General features: G+C 35.1%; 1 protein-coding gene across 1 annotated transcript; it reads left to right on the top strand.

Moving 5' to 3' along the window:
- Positions 1-342: 342 nt before the first annotated feature.
- LOC110445490 (ATP-binding cassette sub-family B member 9-like) lies at positions 343-26,074 on the top strand. Its single transcript, XM_021490156.1, has 14 exons — positions 343-426; positions 5,808-6,001; positions 7,584-7,654; positions 16,651-17,367; positions 17,843-17,957; positions 18,418-18,548; positions 18,892-19,097; positions 19,343-19,540; positions 19,648-19,776; positions 20,535-20,723; positions 21,439-21,612; positions 21,955-22,150; positions 22,305-22,411; positions 22,710-26,074. The coding sequence occupies exons 4-14, from the start codon at positions 16,662-16,664 to the stop codon at positions 22,914-22,916; spliced, it is 2,358 nt and encodes a 785-aa protein (XP_021345831.1). The 5' UTR covers positions 343-426; positions 5,808-6,001; positions 7,584-7,654; positions 16,651-16,661; the 3' UTR covers positions 22,917-26,074.
- Positions 26,075-26,309: the final 235 nt, after the last annotated feature.

Here is a 26,309-nt window from a genome sequence, read left to right on the forward strand (position 1 = left end):
AAAAAAAAATGGTCTTTCAAAAAATTTAAACTATAGGAAATATTAATATTGTTCTTTAAAAAGTGATCAATTTTGGTTACCCTCGCCCTGGTTTACTCACCTACATGTGATCAAATCACGGACTTAAATAATTCCGTTGTAAAATTCATGAATATTTACATAAATTGGTTATCAAAACAAGATTTATATAAGTCACCCCAGATAAAATGAAACCAATGCCTTTATTCTCTCTTCGCATATTATATATAACGGCAAGTGTCTGTGAACGGGCATGTAATATAAAATCCGGAATCTAATAATCGCAACTAATTATTCCGGGTCAAAATTTACTTTGCTATTTGCTGTTCCGGTGAAAAGGCTGACGCTGGCGAGAAATTAGATACTGTACCAAAGAAGAAATATCGGGATTATCTCCACAAAATATAGGTATGCAATGGAATGGACGCTTTCATTTCAGCAATCAATAATGGAATTAGGGTATTTAATATGTTTTACGGCCGTTAGTGAGGGCGTAGCCAGGTTGTAAATGTATCGGACAATCGGTACTGTCTTTCAAGCATTAATTTGAGTGATATATGTTAAAATACAGGGGCCCGGTTTCGGGATACTTTTATACACATTCTAAAACCTTATAAGAATTGATTTATAAGGTTTTAAAATGTGTATAAAAGTATCGCGAAACCGAGCCCCTGTGTGTTAAATTACTAAATCAGACCAGTTAAGGTCATTCCAATATTGCTGCAGTTAGCATTACGCAATATTTCTCCAAAAAAATTGAGGTACATGCACACTAAATTTCAGAAAAAAATTATTCAATAACTGATGAAACAACTCACTTTTTATATGTTCATTTTCCATTAAGCTGAATAAAAGTCACAATTCAGAAAAAAAAAATCCTTTTAAACTTGTGAATATCATAAGGTTGGATTGAGATGCATTTGTCAAAAAAATGTAAGAAAATGCTTCAAATCTCGAGAATGATGATATTGGATATTTTACAATAATTCATAAAAGCTAACAAGACTTGATACAAGTCCAGCCATATTACCCGAGTGAGAACCTGTAGTGAATGGTGTGCAGGTAAAATATTAGTACTAATATTAATACCCGGCCTCCTCTGCCCAGGCCGGGTATTAAATCGATCCCATGCCTTGTAATGGAGCAAGCCCGGTGTGAAACACGACGGGGCGATTTTAGAATTAATTGACAGCACATTGGTCCAGCATCCATAAAAAAGGTTTTAGTATGAACTATTTCTGTTGATATCCTGCACAACTTGAAGTTTACCTATGCCTAAAATGTCGTTAAATTATCAAGTTTAACGTAGCAAGCGTAATCGAAATCTGAATTGACCGCGATGTTGGAAAGTTCGTCTCTCTTCCGATATAGGTCAGACGTCCAAATATGGGTGTCATGACCCAATATGGAAATTGTAGTAAACATTGCGGCATCAGTAGTAATACTATATTTAGCCATGCAGGCCATATATAGAAAGGATCATTGAGATAATATCACGCATGATCTGTTATGGTGGTCGTTTCTATTTTTTTCCCAAGATGGACATTGTTAATTTCGTAAAAGAGTTTTTGCATGGGTAAGGATTCTTTTTTTCAACAATTATGCACTTTTTGATAACATTATACTCATATGAGGCGTGAATTGTATGCAATCTTACAGCGTAACACTTTTGATTTTTCTCCATTAATTGGCATAGGAACGCTTCGTAGCTCTGACAACGCAAAATATATAAAAAAAATCTCTCGTCGTCAGAAAGCTACGTTATCGCAGCTAGTAAAATATCACCTTTTTTTTATATCGGTCTTGCGTTGATTAACGTCAGAACTTTGGCCCTCTATGATATACAGGAAATAAGCGACCCGCGCCAGGGTCGCTCTTCAAACTGATATTTTAGAAACAAATCGTCACTCTCACACACATGTCTCTCATGGATCGAAAGATCTATTCTTTATGCACTAGGTGGTATCAATAACATGTTTCAAAGAACATTACAAACAGTATTTTCCAACGTTTTCGATACCCACCCACGTTTTTAATGGAAATTAGGGCATGAGCCATGTCACATGACTTGACATGATCTTGCGTTACCGAAGGTATTTCCCAAAGTTATGACAGAGATTTTATTCACGTGGCATTAGAAGAGTAAGTTTGAAAAAAAATGTTTTTAGTGATTGTATTGGTTGTTTGAGGCATGTTATGTATGTTCATCTTGTGTATAAAGAATAGATCTTTCGATCCATGTGCGACATGTGTATGAAAGTGACAATTTGTTTCTAAGATATCAGTTTGAAGAGCGACCCTGGCACGGGTCGCTTAATTCCCGCATGTTATAGAGGGCCGGAGTTCTGACGTTAAACGAAGCCAGACTGATATAAATAAAAAAAAGTCGATAAAAAAGGTCAGAATAATTCGGACTAGGGAAATATATGCCATTATTCTGGAGATTTGACACATTTTCTTACATTTTTCTCGACAAATTCATCTCCATGGACATCCAACCTTATGATATTTACAAGTTTAAATGGATTTTTTCCTGATGTTTTTTTATTCGGCTTGCAAAATGAACATATAATAAAGTGATTTTTTTCATCAGTTATTGGAATGTTTTTACTGAAATTTAATGTGCATGTACCTCAATCATGTTTGAGAAATATTGGAGGAGGATATTTTTGTGACATGGATTGTTAAACTCTAACAGATACCGGAATGCATTATTGAATTTGATATACAGTTTGGTGTGGCAGGCATATTGGAATTCCTTTCTTGATTGTAGTGTACTGTAGCAGTGGCTATACACACAGAAGGGGCCATAAAGCCCCCTCCAAAAAAGAACAAAAATGTAATTCTTAAAATGCATATACTGTAGTGTATATGATGCATTTGTTTTAAGTAATGATTATATGAAATTGTTTACCTTGAAAACCTCCGGATTCAGTTTGTCTTGACTTTGAGTTTGATGGAAGACTGGAAAAACTTGTATAGCTAGCTAGGCCTCTTGAAAATTGTCGCTGAATCAGAATGAAATGCCTGTAAACATATATATAATGAAATATCGCAGTTAAATTGTCGCTGAATCAGAATGAAATGCCTGTAAACATATATATAATGAAATATCACAGTTGGTATGCTGAGGGAGTTAGAAACCAATTGAGTAAACTGCATTTGTACATTAACGTAAAATAGGTTATTATCAACAAGTTAACACACAAAATTACCATGCTTCCTTTCCAGGTTGTTCTTGTTGTTATAACATGTATAGGTAGTTGATATATTGCTCCACATTTTAAAAATTGACAAAATGATAGGATATGCTTCTAATTAGCTGAATTCATGATGAAATATATATATGGAATTTTATCTAAAATTTATACAAAATCACCCAAGAATGCTTTTTGACCAAGGTTGGTTAAAAAATGTCTTAGGTTCTTGAGAAGTCAAACATGTAAAAGTTAACTAACACAAAAATAAAGAAATGGATGACAAACTTTGATCAGGAATTTCTCTGGTTCAGATTAGTTAAAACGTGCAGTTAGCGACTGGCATGTCACCCACCACACTTATATATATACAAAATGGAATCTGCTGCATGCATTTTCTTAGGTAGTTACAAATTAATTTCGCTTGCAGTCCCAGGAGTCATTTTCATTGAAATTGGAGTTAGTATCATTTTTTGCTTCTTCAAATTGAATTGATTGTTTTACTTCTATGTCACTAGCGACAGACAAACACATGAAATAATACCATTTATTTGACAGCACGTACATCATTAGGATGCACTCCATCATACAAATCTTTGTATGATGTCTTCATGATTTTTTGTGATGTATTGTTTTTTCTACCACGTCTCTTTTGTGGAACATAACAAAAGGTCACGATCCCATCTTACAGGTGTGGTAAAAGCAGGTAATGCAGAGTTAATAGTTTTCAAATCTTCTAACTCTAAGTGTTTTTGCTGTAGTTATCTTTCCTGTTCTGAATACATAGCATACTACAGTTTTCGTTTTAATGTAATGAAATCACGATTTTTTTCAATAGAAACAGATGGAACACATGTGAATTTCACAAAAACATTTTCAAGTGTCTGAAAATAATTTGAAATATCTCTAAATTCAGAAATGATAGACTGCACATTTACTGTAGATCTAACATACTCTATCTCACTTCCGGTGGAATTAGTAATTTCATTTGTTGAATTACAAATGTCTGCAGCAAGGACAATCCAAATTCTGCAATATGTGATGTCGTCGTTTTTTTGACTGACAAGATGTTTGATATCTTGAAGTTTTCCGCCTGGGCGTATGATGACATGACATTTATGTGAGAATACGAAAGGTTCATAATCATTATAAGTATTTAACTTTGCACCTCTTGAATCCATTGCAAAAATCAAAATCAAAATAAAACATATTAGGATAGATATTGTAAATCATGTATAATAGCATAGTTATCTGATATCCACGAAAAGATATACATATATATATATATGTATATATCTTTAAGAATAACCCCTTTGGATTACTTCAAACTTAACTTCAAGCCATACCAAGGATGAGCTCTTGATTTATAAATATTGTATCCAGAAAGAATTTATGAATAGTATTTTTACAATTTTTGTGGTTTTTATGTGTAAACTTTTATCCTATCATTTTGCGTCACTGTGATAAACCTGATAATGTGATTGACTCCCTTTTTGTTGACAAACAGCACGTTGTTTTGTTGATATTCCGTTTTCTAAATATATACCACTGCAGACAACACAATACATTTTTCAACCAATCAAATCAATGGTAACTCGATTATTCAGAACTAGAGCAATGTAGCCGGTATTTCAAGAGAATTTACATCATTAGATATAAGTTTTAAACCTTAAACCTTACAAAAAAAATGTAACGTTTGTTCGAGATTTGGCAAACGAGAACTTGTTTTGGGATCGAGATGGCAGAGAGTTTTTCAGTTCCATAGGTATTGTGAATAATCTTAATTTGTCTTACATATGTCTTACCTATAAGGAGAGCTTTGCTCTCACAGGCCCATGAGAAAGCTTCGCCCTCTAATATTTATGGAACACGAGCCAGAGCGGAATAGCAGGCATAATAACAGTACAAATAACAGTACACCCAGACACTGTAAGAGTACAAATAGTCTGGCTGTAGCTGCGATAGCGTAGCTTTCTGAGGACGAGTCTGCAAACAACTAGACATGTTCTATAAATTACACATAATATACTACACAGTACAGTCTGCAAGCAACTTGCATTGATTGAATCATTTTTGTCATCATTATTCCCCTTTGTCAAAGTTGGTATAAATGGGGATATAAACCAGACTCACATTCATCTATCCAGATTGTATTCCATACATTAACTTTGATTCAAATCTTTCAATAAATTAGATTCAGACTCAATACTTGGTTTCTTTGCCAAAATTGTATGCACAATATTAATAGTGGAACTGTGTTAAAGGTTAAACAGTCAAATATTGAGATCTCAAATATTGTCAGAGCTTTAACATGTTTGTAAGACAGTTTGATGTTCTAGTGCCATTGTTTTAACATGTTTATAAGACAGTTTGATGTTCTAGTGCCATTGTTTTAACATGTTTATAAGACAGTTTGATGTTCTAGTGCCATTGTTTTAACATGTTTATAAGACAGTTTGATGTTCTAGTACCATTGTTTTAACATGTTTATAAGACAGTTTGATGCTCTAGTGCCATTGTTTTAACATGTTTATAAGACAGTTTGATGTTCTAGTGCCATTGTTTTAACATGTTTTTTTTTTATGTTTACAGAAAAACAGTCAGAAGAGTCTTCTTGCTCCTGCAGTCACTAATCTTGGAGTGTATTTGGTATTAAATCCTCTATAAAGATGAAGAGCGATACTGTAGCTCATCACCTTGTCAAGAGATGGTCAGCCTACATCCCTTCCTTCACGGACATTTTTGATGAAGAGATGTTCTACATCTGTTTCTTTCTGTTGACACTGGTGAGCATTTTCGGTGCAGTGTTTCTGTCTCGGCGAGTCGAAATAAAAGATGCTGGCCATATGGATTGATGCATTATAGTCGTTTAAACCTGAAAGAAAAAATGGTCCACTCGAATAGGATTGTGTACATGAAGGAAACATGCATATATGTCAGGATACATCTACCAATGGAAAAATCAAAGGAGGGAAACAAGTTTCTAAACCTTCATGTGGATTTTAATGTATCATATTCTTCGATTCCTGTTTTAAACTTCTTAAGATTTTTAAGTGTTTGATTAATGTACACAAACTCTATGCACCTACCTGACAGCCTGATTAGTCTGTCTGGTAGTATTCTGAACTGAAAAGTGGCAAGTAATGTGACAATCAAACTTGTTTGTAATTTGATTAAGTCACCCATTTCAAGCTTTTACAAATGAAATGTGTTGTGTGGCACCTTCTCACCTCATTGTACATATAGATATATAGTACTTATAATCCAGACGTTAGACTAAAATCAATCGATTAAAAAAAATAACAAAACACAAGTTCAATGTACAACAATATGTAACAAACTGCAGTGAACAATAATGTTTTATCCTATGTGTGTATTGTATGATTGAAAACATAACTAAACAAATAAGTTCAGGATACAGAATTGTGAAACTTAGCAGCTATTCTGTCTTTTCATATTGCTGAGTTATCTGCTCTTTTGAGCAGATATTGATTGTTACGTCATTAGTTTGTGTGATAAAATGACGTCGTTTTCTCAAAAATTTATGACGTTACTCTCACAAACAAATGACCTAGCAATCAATACCTGCTCACAAGAGCAGATAACTCTGCAATACAAAAAGACGGAATACAGTACCATACACTATAGTGTTGTTTTACGCGTGCACTATGAATACCAGATAGCAGAAGATGATTAACATACCCAGTGTTAAGTGTATAGTTTTCACTGTAATATCTGTTGTAATGATTAAAACTGACCACCAGGTTTCTAGTCTCTGGCTTTAATGTTTATCACATCCCTCTGCTGTGTTAATAATGAAAAACTGTTACAATATTTGCTAAAGTAATGATAATATGGTATATCACATAAAAGTACAACTACAATCAACATATTTAACTAAGAGGCTTGTTCATTTTTGGACAGATGAAACGACTGAATGGTGGAACAGCAGAACCATTCAAACATTCTTTAATTAAAAAAAAAAAATGTATTATATGAAATACTGGCAGGATATAGGCTAGTACATAAAATTCCTATGCCTGTTCATGATACCTAGTAAATACTCATAAGTAACTTTTCTTTGTATTTTGATTTCCTCCCATATAACTTGTGTTGATGGTTGTGTGATGATTTTTTACTGTGGATTATTTATTTATAACTATGTACATCTATGTATATTACTGTTAATAGAGATTGTTAAATGTTTTGTCTTAAGACTGTGATCCGATACATCTTAACATTAGATCCGGTTTGTTTGAAACTTATGTTTGTATTAGCTACACATACAATGTATATGTAAACACAATCTCAGTTTTTATTTGTGCAATAGTTCTGTGACGCAAGTATTGTACCTGTTCAATGTTACAGGGACACTAAGAGGTCACAGAGCAAAGTAAAGGTCACAGCTAGGGTGGACAAGTCAGAAATCTAACTTCAAGGTATTTCCCACAGTTTTTAACTAATTTCAAGGTATTGTCCACAGTTTTTAACTAACTTCAAGGTATTTCCCACAGTTTTTCACTAACTTCAAGGTTTTCACCAGTTTTTTTGACACATGCATTTAATATGCTAACTCCTTCTGCTTCAGGTTGTTATTTTATTCGTTTTTGGTTTGTACTTTTCCTCTGAATTATTAACAATTTGAATACTTTTCAATATCAAACATCAAAATATGGAACAAAATCATTGACAAAACATGCAGGGTCTGAAAAAGATTTTAAAATACTTGTCATCTTAAATGCTACAAAGTAAACACTTCTCAAGGCCTAGAAGCTGAATGGTAAAGTTTTTCTTGTGAACGTTCTAGTTGTATCGTTTACCTGGAAGGGAGATAACTGTTGGTGGAACCCATACTGATTGTTGACATACATGTACAAGGAAGCCAATAAAAAAAACACCTAGATATGACAAAATATGAAAAATTTATGGTGATAAAAATTATTAATATTTTTTTAGATGTTCGTTATTGATATGATATGTCGGCATACTTAGTACTACATGTACATGAATGTCTCACTTTTGAGAAATTCTCACCCTGAAATTTACAAAGTATCTCTGTGTATAATGTTTTGCCTTGATATATTCCCACCCAGAGACACATTTGAATGTACATTTATAATCATAAAGCAATCAGATTCTCACTGATTTTATCAGTATGGCAGACAATCAATTGTCTTGTATCTTATTAAAACATAGTTAAATACTGTTGTATTGGGAACTGACTGCCACCCATAGTGGATTACGTGAAGATGATCTTTGTATTAACCAAACAAATCCCATCTCACCTGATTCCAAAAAAATGGAAAGCTATAGGTCCAGAAGATAAATGAATATAAAAGAATATTGCTTTGTCATTTATTGCAGAAACAGCTGCACTGTGACAAGTTAAATATTTTTGAATGCAGCTTTTCATGTTGTGCTCAAAGACTTTCTTGAAAGAGTTGGTGAGACTAATAAATACATTCTGAATTATGTCAGTCTACCTAGCTTATATTCGTTTAAAGGAGAATTTTGATTGGTGTACATTTCCATGGTATGGAAATACAAAGGTCATCATGCACATATTGATGATGTCAGATCTTAATACCATAGTAATAATAAACTTTAGTAAGATTGTCCCCCTTGGTGGTATGTCACTGTGTGGGAAAGATTTTTTCCAAAAGCTTTATTGTGTGTGTCACTAATTTCTTATACAGACTATGCTAATGAAAATCTCACCAACTCAGATCTGATTGACCTTACCTTTGATACATTATGAATGTGCAATAAAATAAAGCCTTATGAACGATGAGTATTTTTCTTACCATGTTTTTTACTGTGCGCCTTACAAGAATACATTATTAGTGCTGCAGATTTTACTAATGGGTTTCCGTCTCAAACCATTCTCACCTTGAGGTGAAACATTATAGTATGCAAATGTCATATTGCCGTAGGATATCTCAACATCTACCTTCATTTGAAGGTTTTTATATGTCATTACATTACAAGACTCTAAAGATGTGAACGCTATATAATTAGCTCACCTGGCCTGAAGGGCCAAATGAGCTGGTGCCGCGTCCATGCATCCGTAAGTGGTCCAGCGTCAATATTTTACTTTGAACAACTTCTTCTTAATAACCAAAATGTCCTGGGTAATGATATTTGGCCAGTAGCAAACTGGGATGAAGGGCTACCAAGTTTGTTCAACTTAATGACCTGCACTGATACACAAGGTCACATGGGTCAATTGTCTTGGATGAAGGGTTACCAAGTTTGTTTAAATGAATGACCTTTACAAACATTCAAGGTCATAACTCCATACATGCCATAACTTTCCGGTGCAAAATAGTGAGATCAGTGATTATTTTTAGTGAGATTTGGTCAAAAATAGTGAGATTTTTTCTCTGAATTCGTGAGAAATTCGTGAGACATTTAAAACATAAATTATATAGCATATATCATAGTATTGAATCATTTGTGCTATTCTGAAGCCTCTGATTACTTTGTTAGAGTCAAAATTGAAGATTTTTTGATATTTTAAAGAATTTTAGGAAGGTTTACATGTGACATACGGTCCAGATAAAGCTATCAATATTTAAAAGTAAACAAATCACATAAAAGGCAAAAAATATGTTAAAAACTTTAAACAACTTCTGAATAAACAAAATGACTAGGATGATGATAATTGGCCAGAAGCAAACTGGTATGAAGGGCTACCAACTCCTTTCAAATAAATTACCTTCACCAATATTTAAGGTCACAGGGGTCAATTGTCTTTAAAAACCTTTAAACACCTTCTGAATAACCAAAATGAACAGGACGATGATATCTGGCCAGTACCAGTATTGATTGATACAAATTTCAGAATGTCAATATGAACGAACTGACATTGACAGAAAGCTTTGATATGATAAAAAATGATTAGTTTGAAAACGAATTTACCTCTCTGTAATAAGTCAAATATGTATTCTAAAATGTTTTTATAATTTGCTACTTCAGTACAAACTATAGATATAATGGATTTGGTACAAAAACCATGTTTCGTTTTACATTGAAATCTGCAAAATACATAACCGGTTAAAAAATAAAAGCATGGTGTTCTTTCAGCAACAGAACGATGTTTTGTTTTAAGATAAGCCATCTAGATATCTTGATATTTTATGTTTACATCATATTCAATAATCATGTGTTATAATATTCATCTTTAATTCACTCATGAATACATAATTCTTAAAAAAACAAAATACAGAATCACAGTACTCGGTAAAGAGTACATGTGACTACATGCTATTTACTATTGTGCCTAATTCAGAAAAATAGTTATTTGTATTATTTTAACATGGGTAAATGTTGTTTTGCATCCATTTAGCTAAATTATGTCAGACACAAAAATTGACATACATTTTTTTTGAGATGGAGACAAAATCAGGGAGGGGGCCTAATTGCAGGCACCCACCCTGTTCCTAGGACATTTGCCAAAGTGGGGAGGGGGCATATTTGCTGTAAAATACGGTAGCATACTAGGACAAATGGCTACCAAGTTTGATAAAATGAATTACCTTGATCTGTATTTAAGGTCACGGGGTCAAATATTTTTAAAATATTTGAAAGACTTTTGCTGAAGAACCATGATGCCCAGCGTGATGGTATCTCGTCAGTAGTATGCTGGCCTGAAGGACTACAAAGTTTGTTCAAATGAATGACCTTGACTTATATTCAAGGTCACATGGGTTAAATTTGTTTAAAATCTTTAAAAGACTTCTGAAGAATAGCTATGAGGCCCCGAATGTTGATATTTGGATGAATGGCTATCAAGTCATTTGAATAACCTTGACCCACTTTCAAGATCACATTTGGTCAAATATTTACAAACTTTTGTATGACCTAATCTCATTAAACAAAAGGTCTAGGATAGGGCTATTTGGTAAGTTGTATGCTGAGATGAAAAGCAATAAAGTTGACTTTATTCGACTTTCCAGGTCACAAGGGCCAAATGTTTTATAAATCTATTGCTCAGAAAGTATTGGAGGGGTCATTCTCATATTTTACATAATGGTTCCTCTTTGTTCTTAGTTATGTATATCACATTTGATATGTAGGTTCTCATTGGTCTTTTGTTGTGCATGTTAACTTTCGAGGTTGATCAAAAGACGGATCAAAATGTCAGACAGGCAAAAAACTGATCAAACAGATAAGAGAAAAGATCAAGCTGTCATAGATCTTATGGAGATGGTACGATGGTGGGCGCCAAGATCCCTCTGGGATCTCTTGTGTACCATTGGAGTAATTTCAACCAAATTTCGCCAGGAGCATCCTTTGCCGAAGGGAACTAAATTTTGTGTAAACGGAGGGTGTGGCAGAGGGATTGGGCCCAAAAGGGGAATTTGAGTTGTAAATCTACAAAATCCCTCTCCTTCAGTATGATTAGAGTTATTTTAACCAATTTTGATCCAGAGTATCATTTACAAGGGGGACTCAATTTTGTTTTTACAGAATGTAGTCTCCCATGGAGCAAAGGGCAAGGGTCCAGTAAGGGGAACATAGTAATACGTGTTTAAAATCATTTTCCTTCATTTTATTAGGAGGGATTGTAACCAAATATTGTGTAGAGCATCTTTGGGCAAAGGGGACTAAATCTTTTATAAATATATGGTTGCTTTTAGGGGGCAGTGGGGCGGGCCCAATAGGGGAAATTGAGGTTAATCTATCCCAATTCATGGGGACAGAAAGAAGGGACCTAATGATCAGGGACACGTGTTGCTGAGAGACAGGGCCAATATTTGGGAAAAGTTGCAGTATTATACTTTTTAAGAATAATTTTCCATAATTGCTTATGTGAAGCAGTAAGTTTTATCAAAATTAAAAAGGGAACCATAATATATCATGATATTTGGAAATCGCCATTTGTCACTATTTTGAATATTGACTGTAGTATTTGTCAAACATGTAGCATTAGACACATTCTTAATTGCATCTGATGACGCGGTAGTATTTTTAAGCATTGCAAACGAAACACATATTACATTGACAATTAGACATAAGAAGGGAATTTAGTAAATTTAATTAAGATGACGGCAGTGAAGTTAAGGTAGTCATGTTAGTCGTACAGATTGATAAAGAGATGATTGCTATGTCGTTTTTGTTATGTTGTGAAAAACACGCTTTATTGCTTAAAAGCAGGAAAATTACAGCCAGGATAGAAAATGATAATATAATCGCTGTATACTAACGTGTCGGTACTTCGTTATTGAGAAACTTATATTGTTATTCAGCATTCAAACATCATGTAATCAGCAGATACCAGCTATATAAACAAGAGGGCCCATGGGCCTTAGCGGTCAACCAAGTTCTGATATATTTATGCAGAGAGTTGATTTTTGTTTTTAAAACATGAACAGAAGTATTATTCAAATTGACAAAAAACAATAAAACAACCTTATTCAATATCTAGCATACAGATATAAGACTGAAAAGTATTTGAAACTAGCACCTCTGATTCTAAACAAGGAAAATGAAGAAATTTTAGCACACTGACTCCTTTGGGCGCCCTTGGGGGTAGAGCTGGCTTTAAAGTATTCAAAGTATCAAACTGTCAACCAAGGGTTATAATTCCAATCAAGTTATCAACATGTAATATTCAAAGTATCATTTGCCATAATACAATTTGACCCTTAAGCTCATTCCATCTATGAAGAGTATTTGATTCTACCATATCTGGGTATTGTGAAAAATATTTTTGAAATTCTAGTCAATTTGACCCTTTTTGGCCCCGCCCCTCAGGCCCCTGGGGGCTGGGGACCATATAATTCACTTGTTTTGTTGACATTAGACCATGGAAGGTTTCTGCAAAATTTCATTGAAATTGGTTCAGGGGTTTTGGGGAAGAAGTCGAAAATGTAAGTTGTTTACGGACGCACGACGGACGACGACGGACAAAAGGCGATCGCAATAGGTCACTTGAGACTTTGTCTCAGGTTACCTTATAAAAACTCTAATAATTTTACAACAATTATGAAACAAGTTTTTACAACTTATATTAATTACTCTTGTTGGCCCGGATATCGATGTTAGCGCGGGGGGTTTTACTGTAAGAGGAAACCGGAGTACCCGATAAAAACCCACGTGATTTGGCAGGTGAACTTATACCTTTTCACGTCCGATCGGGGAATGGAACCCCGGTCGTCTTAGTGAAAGGCAGGTGCACTATCACTGCGCCACCCAACCACCGGCTACAATGTATATAATACAGTAGTATATATGTATGCAACTAATATGCATTATCCACAGTACATACATGTACACTACTTCTTATCCTTTACTATTATAGTATACACACATTCAAAGCCACTTTCCTCCGTCTCATGTCAACACAACTACAGTAATGTACATTAATACTGATAAATGTCCGTAAATGTCGTCAGTTTTGTCTCAGTAAAGCCGTGTTTTACCACAAACTGTTAAACCACGGATGTACTTTCATCGCGAATGTTCGTTAAACATCGGTCATCTACGATAAGAGGTAAGTATTCTATTAATGCAAACATTAATGCTTTCATGACATGTTCAAGTCGACACAAACAGCTACAGTGAAAGGTTTGACTTATATGGATTATGTTTCATCATAATATTTATTTTGTGTTTGCAAATCCTAAACTTTCGTTTTAATTAAATAAGTTTAGAACAGCTTTCATTTTCTTTCAATTTGCAAGACCGAGCAGGTACAATGGCTGATTACTATGTACAACAGAACCCAAACCCTCTAGTAGCACCCCTTCATGTATGTAAACATATTATGTAATTGATAATCTGATAGTCATTCATTTTCAGTGCCTTTGTATCGAGGATCACACAGTATCTACCAAAATCATACAATTTTCGTAAGCGTTATATGTGCTAAAGAGTCGTTATTTGACACAAGCTAGTGTTTATACACCTATCGAAGTTTATAATTACTGTCTGACTTCTTCCGGATACGTATCCCTCAGTTTCCGTGCATACTATTTCCTTGAAGCATGGCACATTGTAAGGATCACTTTCACCATATGCTATTGAGCAGTTATATCGTGCATGTTGTCATGAGCTTGTAATTTTTGTTCATGCCTATCGTCAGCGGAGCGTTTTACAGCAATATCGGTCTTCTATCCATCTGCTTGCATTGGATGGCCAATTGACTGCAAAATGTTTTGTGATTTATGTATACATTTAACCTATCTGCTGCATTGCATTCGGAAATAACAAAAACTTGAAACTTGTCCGTCCACCAACAAGTGCGTTTCTGGCACCTTCATGTAACTACGTACTCTGTCCACCCTCATCATTACACAATACGGTTAGTGTACTTGCTAAGATAAAGATGCATGATATGCATCTATTAAGTTTGTTTACTGATTCTGTTACTAAAGCTGTGTTGTCTATATGTTATTGTTTGACATTAGTATATTCTTTACCAATTGATTTAATTTAACTGTTTCGTAAGCAGTTATTACTTTTTTATCGTTGCGTATCTGAGGTTTTGCATTTCATAAATGTGCAGTGTTGTTTAGCTCTAAATGACTACACATATAAAACAATTCTGTTCCGTACCGTTCTTCATTCTGTGTTGCCGCCTCTACTCTTATGACCCCACCACAATTAAACTGTTTGGGTAGTAATGCTTCGTCAAAGGTAAACACTAATACCGAACTTGACCTGACAGAAGTTGGTACTGTATATGGAAGGGACAGATAAACACAGCATACTTCAACCAACAAATTACTTTACGCTCCGATAATTCTTATTAAGAAAAAATCACAACAGAATCAGGAGTACAAATACAAATACTTATACATACCTACACATGATAAAAACACTCTGCTATATGAACTGTGTATCTGATATACAGAAATAGTCAATAAAAGTTAAAACAACATTCCCTTTTTATGTACAGTTAAAATTAATTTTGACCTATAAATAATAGTAGGAAAACGCACTGGTTTACGAGACATTCCTCTGCGGAATTTTAAGACGCAAGGTTTTTATCTTGTGGCATTTTGTTGAGGAAGTCGAACAGGGCTAAGTCGGTTCGCTGTTCTCAGTGCAACAAACCATGTTCTTTGTTCCAACGTACTATTATGACAAGTATTGGTTGCCATAGTCTTCTGTTCAAGTTACGTCATTCACGTGGCTGGCACTTTAACAGTGACTCCTCGTGACCCAACCATCAGTGGATAACAATATCCTAGGAGGTTATAACGGAAAAGTTTGTTTATTGTGCCGCTGATAATCCTATGGAGGGAAAAAGGGGAAACCTTATCTCCTTAAATGCAAATTTTTATTTCGGCGTCCCTAACAGTTTCAGTACTAGTTTAAACGCATTCATTGTTTTCGATATGCATGTCTTTTAATTATAACGACTCATAGACACTGTGGAGGCTTGTTAAGTCAAAACTGAAAATTTAGCTTTAAGGAGTGAGGACCCAAACTGGACGAGTACCTCAGTTGGATCGCTCTTTGAAAAAAGTCTTATAAATCAATAAATGTGTGGTGTCAACAGTTATTAGGATGATCTAGCCTTAGCGTACATTGTCATGCATTCATTTTTGTCTACAGTTGACGTTGACGTTTTTTTTTAAATTAAAATAGTATCAAATGACTTATTTCAAACTTTTTTTCTACTTGTTGTATTTGTATTTCGTTTTAAAAAATGTCGCATGCATGTTAACCTTATGTTCAAGCATATGGAATAAATTCATCATATACAAATACTTTTGTTTTATACAAATTTCAAAAGTCATCATACAATGGAGGTTCAGATATTGCATAATGCATTATTTAAGACCAGATTCGATTTAGCTACACTGTTTACACTCTAGGTGGCGTCAGAGTGTTTCATAGATGCCCCATTTGAGCCCATGTTGTTTATTTCGTTTGTAAGAACACCCGTCATTTTTCTTTTGATACAACTATGAATGAATATAAAGCATCCTATGGATTTTCAATGAATTAATAAAAGGATGGTATGGTGATCTATTTTGGGTGCTCTGAGATTAACTTTGTTCGCAGTGTGCTTCAATTGTCTTTCAATGGAATAATACAATGGACGCACACATCACATTGCCAAATGTTAAATATCCATTGAAAGTCATATAAAACTTTGACTTGTTCACATAAGGGGGAAACTGTTAAATGTAATTGCACCTATACATTTCTGTAATTGATACGGCCTACCAAAAATGTAGAATGGCAACAATATATCTCAATGATTTAGCATGCAATGTATCACACAATGTTACAGTGCAAAATATGGGTATACATGTATATATTTATTCAGAACTTGGGAGTTTTAAACTCTAACGTGTGTGCTTGTTGATGATATTAGATATAATGATAATATATAACATATGTCCATTTATATATACCAAGCAATACGGTTTGCTGGTGCTGAACTGATATTATCAATAAACCATTTTTGTTTTAGTATCATCAACAATGGTACGACGAATGCCAGTAATCATTGGATGTGCCCTGACAGCACTCTGTGACGCCACGGTAGCGACAGTTCTTTTTGGACGTGGCAACCAAATATATGACAGATTTTCAACAGCAACAGCTCAATTCTCCGTCCTTGATTCTACATTTGAATTATGGTGCTTTGGTGTGCTCCGAGCTTGCGTTCTTTTTGGCCTCACACTTGCAGTAATAAGGCACCCAGTAGAAGCCATCACACGGATTAAAAAAGTTGAGGAAGGAGCTATATGTTTTCCCCTCGTGATGGGAATATATGACCTTGTGAAATTGTTATTGATATCCGATGATTCAGCAAGATTATATGACAAGTGGTTCTGGGCTCAGTTTTCATGGTGTCTGATGGGCTGCTGTCTGTTTCATATACATTACTATGCTTTAGGAAAAATCACACTGGTGCTGGACGGGGAGCTCTTTCAAAACGACTATGTGCGAATCAACGACGGTGAAAGTGATACAGAGGAAAGGAAACCACTTTTGTCTTCAACAACCGCTAGACAAAAACCAACGTCAATTGACGACGATGATGATGAAGACAGTGATGATGAGTCATCAGAAGATCGATCTGTTGCGGAAAAGAGAGCAACAATTTTCAGATTGTTCTCCTATTCTAAACCAGATATATCATACATTATGGGGGCGTTTTTCTTCCTAGTAATAGCGGCAGTGGGTAAGTCGGGTGACATTTGTAAACAAAGAAATTGGATTTCCACATTTGTTTCTTCGTTTGCAATGGTCGATATGATTGTCAAACTAATTATATATGTTTTGTTTCACGGTATCAGTGCATTGGTTATTGATGCACGCATTTTTGAGTATCTATTAGATTTATCACAAATAGAGAAGTACATGATCTATGTTTCTCAATTTAAAATGGAATGCACGCGAACATAAGATGGAAAATCTCCTTCAGAGCCTTATGCGCTCTAATAAAATGATTAAGTTTAGCAAATTACATGGTGTTGTTTTAAGATTTTAAAGACATTTGTTTACAAACGCTTTACATATCTTGTATTTATGTTACTCTTGTTGTTCTGTTCGTCGTTGGGTTCTGTTTGTCTTTATTCGTTGATGCTGTAGTTCTGCTGTACTTTCTGAGTTATACCACATTACACCTGACAATGATACAACCTAACTTATTACAGGTGAGATATTTATTCCATACTACACTGGACAGGTAGTGGATGGAATAGTGATTGATAAGTCCAAGGCCAAATTTACACAGGCTATAATCTACGTGGTCGTCATATCGGCGGGAAGGTTAGTATAATTACTGACGCATAAATCATAGTTACACGTTCAGGTCAACAATTCCATATCCCATTTGTTTATCTGGGATAATTAGGACCCCCCGTTCCGTTGCCAAAAATATAACTCCTCATTGAATTTTATTACTAGCGTGACTATGGCTCGATTTATCATTTCTTTAATGAAAAGCATGCCTTGTAGTTCTTGGACTGTATTGAAAATAAAAACAAACAGGGGAAAGATGAAAAATTAGCAACAGTGTTCTGGCGTACAAACAATTCCACAGAAGCAGATTAGGATTCGAGCTCTTCACGTCAAATAATCATACTTTCGCTTGTTTTGCTTGCAATGGGACAGGGATAATTTATGTGCAGAAGTACTTTAACACCTGCTAATATACAAGTGCATTTGTATCCTGATCACAGTGTTAAGAAAAAACTATTTTTAACAACAAGCCCTATTCTGACTACAGTGCGATAGCGAGCGGTCTACGGGGAGGACTGTTTACAATAGCAATGGCGAGGCTAAACGTTCGGATAAGAGACCTCCTCTTTTCTAGCATTGTTGATCAAGAAATCGGATTTTTCGATAGCGTAAAAACAGGTACGTATACTTTATTTCCTCCCTTATGTAAATCTGTACTTGAATAATTCTCTGTAAACAATGATATGTTACATTTTGTGTCCTATACTTGGGAATTTATGTCATTTAATGTATTAAATGGTATCTGAAATAATTTCATATAAGTTCAGAAAAACTAAAAGATTATACCAAAGCGTGAACAACGCTGTCACTTAGACGCTGTTGGGTAGGGTAAGCGTCTTCTCCCTCACCGACGACATTCCACTATGTAAGTTTAGTCCCATATTAAAAACAAATGTGACGTCCTCAAATACAATGTACATTGTAATTCGAACACGGATAACACCATGTTTCATATTCACAGGTGACATCACGTCTAGACTGACGTCAGACACCACTGTGATGAGTGATACAGTTACCTTAAATTTAAACATCTTTCTGCGTAGTACCATCCAGGCGGTGGGCGTGATTGTGTTCATGGCCAAGCTGTCCTGGCGCATGAGCATATTGTCTCTTATTGTTCTTCCGCTTGTGTTTGGCGTATCAAAGGTCTACGGAAAGTACTACAAGGTCAGTGGGTTAATTTTAAATAATGTTAGTTAAGTTGCAACAGGATACACAAGGTTTACAAGTAATCATTATATGAACGCTTTACTAAGGTTCCAAGCATGCTGCTTTGTTTAGGTAAATGAAGTGGTAGCATTAATGGTAAAGAAAGCTTTGTGCTTGATCGGTATGCCGCATCGAGAGCTTGTTCATTTACATGCTAGTAATGTGGATATCTTGTTAATTCTAACGTTCCAATTTGACTTCAGAGACTCTCGAAGCAAGTACAGAACCGACTCGCCAAAGCTAATGAGGTGGCAGAAGAAACATTTACGAGTATGCGTACAGTTAGAAGCTTCGCCAATGAAAGTTCAGAAAAGGCTCGTTACTATGCCCATCTATTTCGTATGTACAAGGTGAAGAAAAAGCAAGCAATGTTTTACGCAGGTTACGTCTGGACCAATAAGGTATGCTTGATGGCCAGGATTTCTGTCATGTTTTTATGGCTTTCATTATTGAAATTTACAAACAAACAATAACGGAAAACAACATAAAGTTTTTTTGGTACTTGTAGCTATTTGAGCTGATGTTGACTGCATCGGTATTGTATTACGGGGGCCATCTGGTGATCAGTGCAAAACTGAGTGGAGGGAATCTCGTCTCATTCGTCCTCTACCAAATGCAGCTTGGAGAATGCCTTGACGTATGTTATTAAATTCAACGCGTGAAAACGTATTATTCCACATCTGTATAGCGTGTCTTCTGTATATTTTAACACCAAAATAGTTCTTTATCTGTACTAAATTGGCAAGTTTTCATCAAAAACAAAGAGAATAGTTTTTGACCTAATACTGTACTCATGAATCTAAAGTTACTTTTAACTGATGTTGTTGTAATTGTATAAATTGTATAATCTGTACTATCAACATACTTGGAATAGAATATTAGAGACAATTAGGGCCCACATCGAAGATGCGGTTCCCTATAGTTACCAGCCTGTTCGATCGTTCGTCTGTCCTTTCTTTTGTTTTCGGTTTGAAATCTTTTGAAGAAAAGGTAAGCCTTTCATCACCCTTTGCTAATGTAGAAGGCCTACTTACCCAATTCCCTTTCTCGACATCAACGATCGGTAATTCCTACGCATATTTGAATTGGATACTGCATTTTGATAGGCTGATTACTATCTGCCTGATGTCCTTCTGAAGGTTTCACCTAATTTTGATCAAACTTCTGATTTGTTAATTGCTATTCGAATAATTTCTTAAACGTGTATCACGAAATAATTATATTTTGATTAAATTTGTTAAGTATATCTTCTGAACGAATCATCTAGTTTTGATATATTAATATCCAAGATTTTCATACGGTTCCCTGTTAGTCATATTCCGAACATATTTAATGAGTGCTGCATTTTGTTATTATCATCACGTGATCTTAATTTCAAACATTTGGTCATTCCAGAGTATTGGCAATGTATATACAGGGCTAATGCAGGCTGCTGGAGCGTCACAGAAAGTGTTTGAGTATATGGACCGTACTCCAAATATCCTCAACAATGGAACTGTAGCGCCCCATTGTGTCCATGGAAGAATTGAGTTCAAAGACGTTACTTTTGCATACCCGTCTCGAAACGACACACCTATATTAAAGGTAAATCGATTGATCTTAACTTTAATGAAATGTATGTGGGTATGATTATCAACAACTTTAATGAAACGTATATATGTGGATATGATGATAATCCTGTCTATCTGTCAACACGGCCGTCTGTTATGAGCACATTGCTTGTTGGCCATAGACCGGGTAATTTTCTCTATACACTCATAACACTTCAGACCTATTTTCAACTTCAGTACCAAACAGTGTATATATTTCAAGGTTCAAAGATCGACGTTTAATGGAACTTTGACTCGGTACATAAAATGTATTCAGGACCTATTTGAAAAGATCACACACACATTACCGACTCAGGGACCGAGACGCCTTTTTACATGAATGTTTACTGTTATAAGACATTTTACATTGTCCATTATATGACGGAGAATAATTGTCAGTAAGCTCGAATGCGTTTGATGTGTCCAACCACAAAATAGATATTGCGCTATACTAACGAGCTGACAGCTTACATTTGTTGATGGTTTTTTACTTAATAAAGATTCAAAATAAGACATGAATATTAGTTTAAGCTAGTTTTTAATTCATTTGTATGGACATCCGTTTGCTTACTTTAGTGAGCATTCACAAATGTTTATAACAACACAATAGCTCTGTTGATTTAGCCAATATAGTTTTATTGGCTTGCTCAGATAGCGATATTACTATTGGAACTGTTCAGAAATTACCATTAACATTTAACCGTTTCCAGAATGTATCGTTCTCGGTGGCTCCGGGGGAGGTGGTGGCCCTTGTGGGTCCTAGTGGGAGTGGCAAAACATCTTGTATTAACCTTATGGAACACTTCTACGAGACATGTACGGGGTCAGTATTACTGGACGGCCATCCAATACAGAGTTACGACCATACCTACCTACACACAAAGGTAAGAAAAACTCAATTATCTGAAGATTAAGCATTATAATGAGATATCCAAAATAAATATACTACCGCCACTTATCTACACAAACAATAACAATGCAAAAGTAATGCACAAGACGTATCCTACATATTAAGATTACATGCATACAGGTACAAACACGCAAAGTATATAACTATGGTTTCTACACAAATGCGAATGATGTATATACAAATACAATGCATCTTCTTGCAAGGTCATGCAGCTTTCATACTGGTACAACCATGCAAATATATATAGCAAATAGCTAGCCAACTTATAGGGCATTCTGCCTCCTTTTATAATGAATACGGACGTTTTGTTCTGTAGGTGGCGTTAGTGGGACAAGAGCCTGTACTGTATGCGCGATCACTCAAGGACAACATCCGCTGCGGCCTACCGGAAGAGCATTATGGGATGGAGCGTGTCATAAGAGCAGCGAATTTGGCCAACGCCCACCATTTCATCATGGAGATGAAGAAAGAATATGATACGCAGGCTGGAGAGAAAGGTCTTCAACTATCAGGTAGGGATATAATGTAACACAATAAGGGTCATATTAAAAGGTATATTGTAGGATGAACGTGTTTGAAATTACACTAATGATGAATAGGTATGGATAATAATGTTAACCTATTGAATATTAAAACTTTCGCTTTTTGCTTTTTTATTTAAAAAAGGAGGACAAAAGCAGAGGATTGCCATTGCGCGTGCGCTAATTCGCAATCCCGCAATTTTATTACTGGATGAGGCCACTAGTGCGCTCGACGCGGAGTCGGAACACGTGGTATGTACAGCATTGTTTAAGAATAAAGGTTAATACTCTACAGCTGTTTAAACGTCAAAAATGATATTGATGGTTTGATTTCATCATTCATATTGCAAGGTTCTTGTTAGTATTCAAGAACAAAATGATTGAAATAGAAAATATAAATAATGCAAAAGTTGGGAAGTGGTATATATTGGTTAAAATGTAGGTTTCGTTTTTGTCTTGATAATTTTTGGGGGTTTCTTGTTGGGTTTGGTAGAATCGTTTAAGAATATTAACAGTCTTCAGTGCTGTCTTTTATTCTATAATATGAAAGGTTCAACAAGCAATCTACAAAAACTTGCAAGGAAAGACTGTGATAATAATAGCACACAGACTCAGCACAGTGGAGAAAGCGGACCGCATCATTGTCATCGAAAAAGGACAAGTAGTTGAACAAGGGTCCCATTCGGAACTTCTCTCACGGAAAGGACTTTATACCAAGCTGGTCAAAAGGCAATTGAAAGATACTAACTCATCTTGATCGATGGTAAAGATTTATAACATACAGAGTTGTCAAGTATTTGATACATTTTTCTGTGATACTTTTTTGTTTGCTTTGCATGATTTGTTGAGCTTTACACTCCAGAATTGCGTCAGGAATACGTCTTTAGGTGGTTTTTTAGATGGCAGGCAGTAAAACTATATTGGGATTATAGGGGACCATATAATTGATAAACGTTATTGTCGCATGAGAACGCTCACATGCTTGTGGCAATTAGAAAAAAGAAAACATGTATTAGATGAATCTCATCTCTAAAAAACGTCAATTCATCAACTCGTTATAATCATCAATATCTTCGTTTACAATATTAAGGGTATGTATTCTTTCCTTTATCTCCTCCTACATGTACCCACTATTTCCCTTCAGTAATGTCTTTATAAGCACCCGTCTTCCTATGAACCTAGTTGTTACGAAGATGTTTAAAACTCTAAAAGGTCAACACAAAATAAACGTACATACAATGTTCATGAAGTGTATTACAGCGTACCAATATCCGATTATAATTACCGTTCTGTTTCAATGTACAACATATTCACTTTATATGTTTTATAGAGTTTGTTCATTTCATTCAGTTTAACTTGGACGTCTGTTTGTCACCTTATTCCGTTGTACCCGTATAGTGTATTTATCTGAACCTTTGTCGTTTTGGCGTTTGTTTAATGACGTTATATTAATTGTGTGTCATGCGATGCTTCATTTGTTTCCGTTTCTTGCCTATCCCGTTTGCATTATATCTTAAATTTACCTCCAAAGCATTTGTTTATTATCAGTTTCGTGGTGTTTATATCCTAATTGTTATTGAGACTATGGATACGTGTCACCCATAGACAAAGTGTTTCGAATAATTATATATACCAGTTACATTGCATATAGGAATGGACGGTACACGTTTAGGAATACTTTATTGAAGCTCGTGTACAAATGTCACGGGTATTACTCCCTGTTGTGTTGTTTCTCGTTTATAGCTCTCAGGATCTTTGATCTAAGTCATTCTCGTTATAATATTGTATCTCTTGTACAGCTGTCAGCATCGCTGTTTTTTTGTTTTGTTCGAGGTAATACTCGCTATGTTTTAACTCGTTTATAACTTTCGTGATAAAACTCGTTATAACAGGTTATTGTGTATCCGGTATAGCTGTCAGGATATTTGTTCGAAGTATTACTCGTTATAATAGTGTGTCTTGTTTACATCTGTCAGGTCCTTTGTTCGAGGTAATACTCGCTATTTTAGTGTGTCGTGTGTACATCTGTCAGGTCCTTAGTTCGAGGTAATACTCGCGTTTTTAGTGTGTCGTGTGTACATCTGTCAGGTCCTTTGTTCGAGGTAATATTCGCTTTTATAGTGTGTCTTGTTTAGATCTGTTAGGTCCTTTGTTCGAGGTAATGCTCGCTTTTATAGTGTGTCTTGTTTAGATCTGTCAGGTCCTTTGTTCGAGGTAATACTCGCTTTTATAGTGTGTCTTGTTAACATCTGTCAGATTCTTTGTTGGAGGTAATACTCGCTTTTATAGTGTGCCTTGTTTAGATCTGCCAGGTCCTTAGTTCGGGGTAATACTCGCTATGATAGTGTGTCGTGTGTACATCTGTTAGGTCCTTTGTTCGAGGTAATACTCGCTTTTATAGTGTGTCTTGTTAACATCTGTCAGGTCCTTTGTTCGAGTTAATACTCGCTTTTATAGTGTGTCTTGTTTAGATATGTCAGGTCCTTAGTTCGAGGTAATACTCGCTATGATAGTGTGTCTTGTGTACATCTGTTAGGTCCTTTGTTCGAGGTAAAACTTGGTATTATAGTGTGTCCTGTTTACATATGTTAGGATTTGTTCGAGGGAATACTCGCTATAATAAAGTGTATCGTGTATAACTGTCAGTCCCATTGATCGGGGTAATGCTTGCTATTACAAGTACACATTGTGTTGTTTCACGTTTACATCAGCCAGGGCTTTTGTTCGAAGTAATACTCGGCTAGTTCACCTTTTTCCTGTGACAATTGATGAATGGTGTACTCTACCAGATGTGATTACTTTGCATATCTTACCAATAAGTTAACCTTCACTCCGATGTTTACAAGAACAACTTTTGTTTGGTTTTAACAAACAATCCGTCGTCGAACCTCTACATGTTGATTTCTAACAGTTTTATTTTTTGTTCATTACAAATAACAATATAAGATTTATACAATTTTATTTGTATAGTATCACAAATACTCGATTATTTTGTCACAAACACGTTTTATTAATGGTGTGGCAAGTGTGCATTTAATATATAATCTCATGCATCTAGTCAAAGTGTGTTTATTAGTATCCATCTTTATATTTGTTTGAAGCTTCGTTCGCATAGTATCTGGACGTAATCAATCAACTAATGCAGTCTGTCAATTTGTTATATTGTTTGGCTTTTTTTTGTGATTGTGAAAGAAAGAGTGAGTGATATTGTTTTGATGAATCTTACATGATGTTACCTTGAACTTCACTTGTCGATATTGTACGTGCGAGACTGTGGCATATCTGTATGTAAGAAATGCCAATTGCATGCGGAATAATGTTATGTCACCGTGAAATATTGTGATAATAATTTTCCCATAAAAACTCTGGAAAGAAGATCTACATGTAATTTTCTCATAAAAACTCTGAAGAGAAGATCTACGTAGACCGTGAAATATTTACATAATGAAAAGTGCCATGCTTATAATAACGTGTGTGTGATACAGTGAAACATATACTGGTATGAATGATCATGCTCGCAGTGATAGAAATACGAGGAACATATAAGGAAGCGTCCAGAAATTTAGAATGCCGTCGATGCGAAGCAATGTGCTTATGAAGCCCGTTATACATTATAACTGTTGGTTTGACTGCAACAGATAATTGTTTTCAAACAGGTGTTCCAGTTTCACTCTGAAATAAAGTTTTGTTATGTTATGCGCCGCTGTTACTAGAAACTAGGATTACACAATACCAGTAACCTTTTCAGCATTGTCTTAACCACGTTGATTTTACCAGAATCAGAGCTGTGTATTGTAACCAAATCTCACCACATATTGCATCAGATGAAACAGCAAAAATGGGCTTATGAGTTTTTGTCTGTTATTGTTAGTTGACCTGTTTGTTTCAATATCAAATAAAACAAGCTAAAGAAATGAGTCCTTAGTTTTTTGCCTTTCATCGTGAATTCATCATGTCATCACGTTGCTATTTGTGACGTCACATCGGTTGTTGTTTCATATGTCTTGTTGAACTGCATTTCTATTAAATGTGTAAAGAATGAAGTACGCAGACGTTGTTTAACCATTTTATCCTCGATCGATATTTACTGATATTTTTGACTTCCGGTAAAATTTCGACCAAGATTACAACGTGAATTTTATTTGAATGT

This window comes from Mizuhopecten yessoensis, unplaced genomic scaffold, assembly GCF_002113885.1.
Source record: "Mizuhopecten yessoensis strain PY_sf001 unplaced genomic scaffold, ASM211388v2 scaffold245, whole genome shotgun sequence".
Lineage (NCBI taxonomy): Eukaryota > Metazoa > Mollusca > Bivalvia > Pectinida > Pectinidae > Mizuhopecten > Mizuhopecten yessoensis.

Bases quoted from the DNA above. Each gene is read 5' to 3' on its own strand.
- LOC110445490 (XM_021490156.1), top strand. From the start codon at position 16,662: ATGGTACGACGAATGCCAGTAATCATTGGATGTGCCCTGACAGCACTC. The intron at 17,368-17,842 runs GTAAGTCGGGTG...AACTTATTACAG, and splicing joins CCTAGTAATAGCGGCAGTGG to GTGAGATATTTATTCCATAC. The intron at 17,958-18,417 runs GTTAGTATAATT...TTCTGACTACAG, and splicing joins GTCGTCATATCGGCGGGAAG to TGCGATAGCGAGCGGTCTAC.